We start from the raw sequence: 9,972 nt of genomic DNA, 5'->3' as shown, positions 1-9,972 counted from the left end.
TTATTTAAAAGTTTATATAATTAGGATCAAACACTGTGTAGGCTTCACAAAGGTTCAGGAGCAAACATTTGTTTTTCCTACTCAGTAAATTGGATTGAGGTAATTCAGATAAGGAAATAAAGGCAAGCATACACACTTATATACACACATATACATTTGGTCAAATATGATAATTTATAAATAGATAAAATGAAAAACAATAATGAAAAATAACAACCACAAAAACATAACACACAAAAGAAAGTGAATCGAATAAACATTTCTGTCCTTCCTTTTTTTCTGTCAGGTTTTTATTTATGCAAGATGAAACATTTTAAAAACATTTCCAGTGTTCTTCCATAAATCCGTTGTTCTTAACAGATGAACATTTCCGTGAAAACCAATAAAAGTCAAAACTGAAACAAGTTCAGACGCAAACCACGTCCTTCTTTACGTCACTTATTCAGGGGCCGGTGACGACATGGAGGGGGGGGCGGGTCTAGAGGCTGCAGCAAGTGTTTTTTGCGGGGTACAGATAATATCCCTCCATGGAAAGTTTCAGGACGCTTCATTTGGACACTTGGAGAGAAGAGGAGAGTCCGCACCGCAAACTTTACGCACGCCGCGTCTGTGGATACGAGAGAGACCCGCGGCACAAGTTGTTGTTTGTGGAGAGAAATCCGTCGACACCCTCCAGCGATGAATAATGGATCGAACAGAACCATTGACCCGAGCTGCTGGGAGAAGCCCCCTCTCGCCATCGACATCATCGTCAGTGAGTAGCTGTGATTACGCATCAGCAGAATGAAATTAGCAGGAATCCAGTTAGATTTTCATGTTGGCTGCCGTCTCCTTGCTGGTCCCTCTGGGAAAAGAGAAAAACTAAACTGGTGAAACTGATTCTTGGAAAAGTTTATTTGTTTTCCTCCTTGAAGGACCTGGACCCAGCTTTGGGAACCTCTGGGGAGTCTGTGTTTTCCCCCTGTGGTCCATCCTGATTTATTTTGGGAGGCCACGATAATGTGATTATACAAAGAGGGTTTTCAGAAGCAGCCAAGCAAACACTACAGTAAATAACGAAGGAGAGGGAGCGTTGGCTCTATTCTCTGTTTTGCTCCCCTGGCCCCAATTCAAAGCCCTGACATGTGCTGTACATATGTTTCCAGACCAGAACCAGATAAACTGTCAAATTACAGCCACATGTTCAGACAGAGCTCAGTTCCAATGACTTTTTTTTTTTATACATCTAATCCATTAATCCATGTCACTTGGGTGCTGGTGTTACTAATGTTGGATTATCCAATTTATTTAGCTTTTTCACTTGTGAGCCTGACATTTACGGGAGCTTATAGAGAAAATCCACTTAGGAGAAATGGAGCTAAGTAATATTTTCATGCCTTAAATCCTAATGTCACTAAACGTCATAGTGTTTCTATTTAAGTAAAATATTATTTAAAAAAAGATAATTGTTAATATTGATGATTCCCGGGGAGATAGGTTTTTAGCAATTGTGTGCTCCTTAATAGAATTTCAAGACAGGTTTGAGGTGCCATTTAATTTTTGATTATTGCAATTTAATTTGAATATTTTGTTGTATTTTGACCATTTTATCCAAATACTACTTCAGTACTTATTTTTTGCAATCCAGCACACCAACATGCAGCAAATTTGTTTTAACGTTATTCCAATGAAAAGCTCAAGATGATTTGTGGATGATTCAGTGATGTTGCAATACCCCAACATTTTTTTTTACTTCATTTGTTCTTAATCATAACGTGGCAGAAAGTTTCGTTTTCAATGTGTTTTTTAAACATTTATTTAGCTGCTATATGATTAAGTTCCCTTTAAATGAAAGTTAAAACTGTGCTTTTCTTTTACTTCTTCATCATTGAATTATGTGAAATCCACAAAGCACCTTCATTTTTTTCATTCAAATAATTAATTTCTCAATTGTGGTGAAATAGATCGCTGTTTATTTCACTGTAGTAGCCTGCGTCTTAATAATTATATACAGCCCTAGCTGTCACTAGACATATATATATGTAGGGCTGGCCAATAAAAAAATATCAATACTTTTCACAATATAGTTTTCATTAACAACGTTCAATATATATAAATATAATCCTTATGCAGGAGATATATCATATATTTCATTCACCCCAGATTTGTAAAATACTTACTACTACTACTACTACTACTTGCTGTTAATCGAGTGTTTGTCACTTTCTTCTCATGAAGAAAAGTTTAAAACCACAACCTCCACTCAGCAGCCAAAAGTCCTCAAAGTTTAAAGAAATAATAATATGACATTTATCATGATAATGAATGTCACCTGATAAATGTGTGTCCTGATATAAACCTTGACTGTATCGTCCAGCCCCGGTGTCACCTGGTTTCAGCCTTTTTCTGTTTGCACATTGGACTTGTTGGTGGGAGGTGGCAGGTTAGAGTCAAGTTCAATTGACTGTTTCAACACTCAGCTTCTCCAGCTAATGTCCAGAAAAGTTATCACATTGTGCACTGTACGGTGGCCCTGAGGGTCAAAGCACGACGACCAGACATTTCACAGAACACTAACATTTCTTATTACTGGAAGGGTGGAACCACTCTTTGTCACTGGACATAACCAAACTCCCTGCTGGAAGCTCAATGTCATTTCCTTTTTCTGTTCCTTTGAACAATGGAAGAGAAGCTTGGAATCATTTGGGGATATTTCCACAAAAGACATTCATTTGATGTGATGCTTTTAATGAGCCATGGATCCCGGTGAGCAAGCCTCAAAGAATTCGGACTAATGGGACGGGGCTGTCTTATCAGAGCTGGACCTGGACACATGAACGAGACACACATCTCTTACAGTATTGTCACACTTTAATGCTCGGAGCATGGTGCACAAGACAAAAGGTCGGTTTGTAATATGCACACCGATGGGAAGCTGTTCTTTCTCTTCATACATTTGGCTCCTCCCCTCTGGTTGAGGGTTAGGGTTTTGGTCAAAGGTCAGGATCTTCTGATGACACCGAGGCAACAATTCCTCAGTTTAGGCAATCAGGCCAAGATTCATTCAGTTGTACAGGATACAGCATGATCAAGGTTACATTGTGTAAGAATCAATCATGATCAATCAAAGGGGAAATTAACATTGTGCATGATCAAAATGTTACATTTCCCTCACAATCCCCCCTTTTGATCATGTTTGATCAACCGTAAAAGTAAAGACTTAGAGGGTGGGGGAACCTCATCCTGTCAGGGGCTTGGCAGAGTGAGGTCACTTCAGCTGTCTGCTAAGATCATCATCATCATCATAACCATATGGTGGAAGTGACACAGAGTAACATTTGGCACCATATTACGAACCAATCTTTGTCTTGTGAGTATTAAAGATTGTGAAATCTTATCGTGTTTTGACCTTCAGGGCCACCGTAGAGCAGCCTCCACCTGAGCTATAAACGGCTTCTCAATGAGCCGAGTGGATGCAGAGAGACATGAGCCTCTGTGTGTAACTTAGTTTGTCTTTAAATTTGTTGATAGGTGCTTTTATTTTTTTTAAACAAAGTCTCTAAAGTTTGTCCTTTAATAGAAACGTTGCCAATTTATTTTGAAAGGCAAGTCAGTTTTATTTATAAGGCAAGTTTCATACACAAAGGTGGATTCAACGTGCTGAACAGAGACAAAAGTTAAAAATGTCCAAGCAGGATGAAAGAGATAAAAAGATTGAAAGAGGTAAAAGTCACTCTCTCATTTATTCAATCACTCTCTTGCTCGCTCACTGACTGACTCTCTCTTGCATCTTGCTTGCTCACTCATTCTCTCACTCACTCACTTGCTCACTCACTCATTTACTCACTCACACACACACACACGCTCACTCATTCACCAACACACACTCACTCACTCACAGTAGAATATCCAGCTCTCGTCAAACCTACAGTAAAGAATCAAAGCCCCGGACTAACTAAGAGGTCATAGTGAAACTGTTTGTGTTTCTGATTAACTGATTACCGATAATGACCTTCTGGATTCCAGAGAATAAATGACCTGGAACTATTTGACTCAACCTTTCCTGTCTCATGTAGAACAGAAGTGCAGCTTGGTCATGGTGTATATTCCTTTGTCTGAGACATCTGTTTGTATGATTTCATTGTTCCCATATACGTGTCCCCTGTGTTCTTCTGACAAAATCCCACCCACATGCAGGAATAACTCATCAACCAGAAAGTTTCAGGAACACAACTCATGCTGATTCACAACCAATAGCTTTTTTTTATTCCATCAGTAACTTTCCCTTCTGTTCTGTCCTCCAGGCTGATTTAGAAATAAACGTATATTTGACTACCGCAAAGCTCTTGAATATCACATGACGTGAGGAAATAAGCACGTGTCAGAGGATCAACATGTACTGTACATGCCAGTGGCAACAGTCTGCTGTTTTCACTTGCACTGTACATTCACTTCAAAACAACCTCAGATTGTTACAGACTCGTGTCATCAAAGAAACTCAACTCAGGGCATCAACAAAGTGACGGGTCAATATTACATTACATTACATGTCATTGCATGACGCTTTTATCCAAAGCGACTTACAGTTAGTGTATTCAACATCTATGATGAGTAACATAACCATTACTCACCATTACAATGAAGCTACTCCTATTTCCAGTTAGGTCCAATGGCCCAAAGAAACTTTTTTTAGTTGTCTATGTCATACATTTTAAATATTTTTTTTTTTCATGTCGCAAGAAGTTTTGAGTTTAACCACATTTTCCTGTTATTGCAATTCTAGTTCCACCGGCCAAGGAGGTTTTATGTTGTTTATTTGTGAGTAGAATTAAGTAAAAACTACAAAACCAATTTTCCTTAAACTTTGTGGAGGGAAGGGGTCTGAGCCTGGGAAGATCATCATATGAAGGTTTTCACTCTCTTTAACTATGTTTTATGACAAAAAGATAATTTTTAACCTCTTGATTTTTTCTTTTATATTTCCACTGTAAGAAATAAACATGCGCACGTATGATTGTTTGGCCTTGGTGGATGTATTAGCTTTACTGAGAGCCATTCCACTTTTTCTTGTGATTGTAAATATATATTCTAATTTAAAGCCACCAGTTTTTATCAGGCAATAATTTATTCAACCTGCCAAACCTTTTTTAAGGTTTTGATTAAGGCTCTAACAACTTACTGCATACACCCTCTTAATCGCACATTCACATGTCATGTCAAGCTTCAATTTCTGGATAATGACCTTTGTATCCTCGGTCCGATTTCAAATTTATATTCTTTTCATTTTCATTGAATATTTTCTGAAGGTGAAAAGTCTTTTAAAACTTGTCCTGTAGCAAGCTGCTGTACTATTTTTTTCAACAGTAAATAAACATGTTAAGTCCTTAATAAAGGTCCCAGCAACCTAAATACCCATTTTCTTTATATTAGCACAATCAAAGTTCATATATCAGGTTTGGATTTTTGCAGGATGATGTTGAGTCCTGCAGCTGAAATGAGACATTTGAAAGATTAGCTTATTTGTGTGAATTTCTCTCCTCTCCCTCCAGAGTTGGACATCTTTGGCATAGTCCTGTACGCCATCCTCACCTTCATGGCAGCGTTGTCAATGCTGCTCTTCATAGAGGAATGTGTCTACATCTATAAGAAAGTGCCGTCCAACAAGAAGAGTGTGATCATCTGGGTGAATGGGGCTGCGCCGGTAAGATGAAGACACTAAGAAGAGCAGAGAAAACAGTTTGCAGACGTGCTGGTCGGATCATGTTGTATCTTCACATGGTTTTCACCACCTTCTTCTCTCTCTCAGGTTATCGGCACCATGTCCTGTGTGGGGATGTGGATCCCCAGAGCCACCATGTTTACTGATATGACCTCTGCCTGGTGGGTCTGATTTTCTTTGCCTCCCTCTCTTTCTCACTTCCCACCTCTCGCTGTGCTGTGTATTATTTCACTGGCAGAGCCCCACGGAGAAAGATCACATGGGAAACTTGCATGTCAGTGATACTGTTGTGTAATGTTCCTCCACTGATCGTCCTCCTTCGTGTGTCTTCTCCTCTTCCTCTCCCCCTCACTTCTCGTCCCTCGTTCTTTATTTCTTCGCAGTTACTTTGCCATTGTGGTGTTCAAGTTCCTGATCATGATGGTGGAGGAGGTTGGCGGTGATGAGGCTTTCCTAAGACGAGCGGGGAAACACAAACTGAAGATCAGCACAGGGCCGTGCTGCTGCTGCTGCCTCTGCCTGCCGCACGTCGACATAACACGGTAAACATGTACAGACGGTGGTTTTCATGATCAGTATCTTTGTGCTGCCGTAAGAGGTAAAATGAGAAATGAATCCTTTCTTACAACACCCTGGGTGTGAATATCAGCTGTCAGCAGTATCCTGTCTGGAGCTGGATGGCAGATCCCAACATGATGAATGTGAAGCATGAAATATGCATTCATTTTTATTTATCAGATGGATAATTACTCTGTTTTGTCAGGGACACAGCTAGAAAAAAGCCTCAAAGAGTTCTGGTACCAAACGCATCAAACATGGACTGTAAATAACAATCGACATGTTTCCACTTCCTCCCCCTGTCCAGAAATAAAGCTAAAATATCCCGGTTTCATACCCTGCCATCTTTCGCATTTGGAGTCTGCCCAGTAGCGATCGGGAGATAGAAACGTGCTTGTGAGGTCAATCATGACATTTTTATAGCATCAAATAACTAATATATGGACATACTGTACATGTGATAAGAACTACCTTAAATGACAGAAAAGATCTTTAAGAAAAACTTATTTGACGTGCACTTTGACTTTGCAGTGGGGGCCATGTCCAATCCACTAACATGGAGGAGGCGGGGTTTATGACTTATACGTATATATGCTTTGGCATCATTTTGGGGGGGTCTTCACGCTGTCCGTCTTAATATACAATATATGGTATCAACTATAAAGTCAGTAGTGAAAATATCAATATAGGAAAATATTGCACCCAATTGTTTCAGCTTATATTTACAATTTAGCTTAGTCAACAGTTGCTGTGCCGATCTTCAAATGCAGCCTCTGAGGGATGCGTCCCCTGAATTGAGACACAGTTTGCATCAACCTCTTGTCTTAACTCTTGTCAAGAAAACAAACAATATGTCCCGACTATTCCTTTTAACTGTTTGTATTTAAAAGCAGAACCAGAGATATGAAAGGAGACGATGTTTCTCGCGGTTGCACGTTTTGCACATTTGTTTTGATGTTGCTTATATTGTTGAGTAATCCCTGAAAGGTGCTCGCCGAAACACGCTGCTCTGCTAATTAAGCCCAGATCTCGTGCTGCTCCTTATCACCTGTTGTTTGAAGAGTCAGGGCTGAGGCAGCGCTCTCTTATGTCATTGTTTGCTTGTTTGAAGATTGTGTAGACGCAGCGATCCAACGAGGGCTGGACTCAGATTAGATGTACGCTTCTGTTCTGTGAAAGCAAGTTGAACACACTCCTGGTCACCCAGCCCTGTCGGAGGGGGGCATATATCACACTAGTCTCGTTATGTTTCTTTCTAGCAGATTAAAGACTAATTGCACTCACTTTGTGTCACAGTTTATTGATCCACCTGTTCCAGTTTAAACGTCGGGTGAATGAGTGAATTTTCATTTTTCAGTGAACTATCCCTTTAAGAATGCCTGGAGGGAATCCTTTTCGCACGTCATGAATGCAAACTGAAACTGCACTCGTTGACAGAGGCATACAATCGCAGGGCAGTGATTCTAGTTGTTGTGTAAATCTATGAGGAGCTAGTGCAGTCTGTTCAGGTGATGATGAACCTCAGTGGGACATTATTGTTTTCCATTTTAAACCATTTATGAGCCAATAGAGATGAGCCCAAGGCTGTGGTGTTCAAAACATCCTGCTGTAATAATCCAGGAGAGGTTCAGGGCGAAGCGGCCTTCCTTGATTGGAAACTTTTGATTCGTTTTTTAAAAAATGCATTTAGAAACTAAACCCACGTTCTGTCATCAGCGGCTGCCATGAAATAGTTTCCTCTGTTCCCACTCCAGGCGCTCGCTCTTCCTGCTCAAACTTGGCTCCTTCCAGTTTGCCCTCCTGAAGACCGTCTTCACCATCCTCTCCATTGTCCTCTGGACCAACGGCTACTTTAACGTGACTGATGTGAGTTAATTTCATGGAAATTCTGAACCGCATCCCTTCGTGCTATCATATCCCTAAATTGTTTTTGGTATTTATTTTCCAATTATTTTGCAGGTAACTGAGGACTCATAAACACACATTGTTTATCTTGTTTGCTTTTCATCTTTGGTGTCTATAAAAATCTGAATTTACTATATTAGACTTAATTGCTCCGGTTGAACCTTTTTGTGTAGGAAAATTATAGTCATGATTTGCCTTCAGTATAATTGTATTATGTGCAAATGCAAAGATACATTTTTATCTTCATATATCATATTTATATTAGAATATATATATATGGACAAATCTATGGATTTCATGGAGTGTGTGTGGTCCAGGTATTACTCATGTTGTCAGGACCTAAATCTACTTCCACAGTCACATTATGGGTACTTGTCTTTCTTATGGGGACAAAAATCAAGTCCCCATAACATAATTCTTAAAACTTAAAGGCGAAGACAGGTTTTACGTTGAGGTTGAGGTAAGAGTTAGACTAGTAGTAAGTATGGTTAAGGTTAGAATTAGTCTCTAGGAAATCAATGCAAGTCAGTGCAATGTTCTCTGAAGTCATTGAGACAGTCAGATAACTGTGTGATTGTGTGTGTGCCTGACTCCATTTTCAGTTGAAGATCACCGGAGCCGCCATTTGGATCAACCCATTCGTGGGCATCTTGACGATCACAGCCCTGTGGCCTGTAGCGATCCTTTTCATGCACCTGAGAACGACCCTGCGGACGATCAAGATCATCCCCAAGTACGCCATGTACCAGGTAAGGCACAGGGGAAGCATGCATGCACACAAACAGCTGTTTGCACACTTCATGACGGACAGTATCTGCGTGTACTCCTCAATATATATGACTGGCTGTAAGTAAACACTCCTTCTAATAACATGTCAGGCTATAGGGCTTTCATTAGTTTTTTTTACAAGATTTTCCAGCAGCCTTTTGTTTGTCAGGGTTAACTGTGTGTGTGTATGTGTGTATAGCTGGTGCTGATCCTGAGCCAGTTGCAGTCAGCCATCATCAACATCTTGGCCATGAATGGCACCATCGCCTGTGCACCTCCTTTCTCTGCGGTATCCAGAGGATACAGTGAGTCAACATCCATCCACACAACCAGTCCCTCCATCCATGTGTTCATCTGTTTGATCAAAAATGAATCCATCCATCCTTAAAGTCCTGTTTTTGATTGTATTCCCCTCGTCACCACATTGACTTCCTGTACTTCCTGCCCCACAGTGATGAGTCAGCAGCTGTTGATCCTGGAGATGTTCATCATCACCTTGGTAACGCGGCTGCTGTATCGACGACCGTACGATCCTGTACCTGAAGAAAAAGATGACAACTGTGAAAACACCAAGATGGTCGTAGTACCGGAGTCTGCATGAGAACTGAGTGTGTGTGTGTGTGTGTGTGTGTGTGTGAATGTGTGTGTGTGTGTGAGAGAGAGAGATATTTTTATTGTCATGCATTTATCTGATTAAGAGAATATATAAGAAAATATGAATAAATATGAATTATATACAAACTAATGTTGTGGTTGTTCGTTGAATGAATTGCAATACAGTAAAAAGAACACAAAGAAGTACAATAATGTATGTATAGCAGTGATAAAACAGACATTTAAAAAAAGGAGCATTTATCATTTTAGCCTTTATAATATAAATGTATAAAACATCAGTTAACATAGTTTTACATTGTCTAGGGCAGGGGTCTTCAACGTTTTTCAGGCCAAGGACCCCCAAACTGATGGAGAGATGAAGCAGGGACCCCCTACTATATATATTGTATAAAATAGTGTTTTATATTAAACTGGGCCTAGTGCCATGT

At 40.0% G+C, this 9,972-nt stretch overlaps 1 protein-coding gene across 1 annotated transcript; it reads left to right on the top strand.

The window, feature by feature from the left end:
* The first annotated feature begins 455 nt into the window (after window positions 1-455).
* slc51a (solute carrier family 51 subunit alpha) lies at window positions 456-9,670 on the top strand. Its single transcript, XM_035141908.2, has 8 exons — window positions 456-754; window positions 5,529-5,680; window positions 5,786-5,859; window positions 6,082-6,240; window positions 8,011-8,122; window positions 8,764-8,910; window positions 9,129-9,234; window positions 9,382-9,670. Exons 1-8 carry the CDS (start codon window positions 679-681, stop codon window positions 9,528-9,530), a joined length of 975 nt encoding a protein of 324 aa, XP_034997799.1. The 5' UTR covers window positions 456-678; the 3' UTR covers window positions 9,531-9,670.
* Window positions 9,671-9,972: the final 302 nt, after the last annotated feature.

The sequence above is a fragment of the Hippoglossus stenolepis genome, chromosome 19 (assembly GCF_022539355.2).
Source record: "Hippoglossus stenolepis isolate QCI-W04-F060 chromosome 19, HSTE1.2, whole genome shotgun sequence".
In the NCBI taxonomy this organism is placed as follows: domain Eukaryota; kingdom Metazoa; phylum Chordata; class Actinopteri; order Pleuronectiformes; family Pleuronectidae; genus Hippoglossus; species Hippoglossus stenolepis.
The sequence above is the reverse complement of the archived record's forward strand: the minus strand, read 5'-3'. Positions and strand labels throughout refer to the sequence as shown.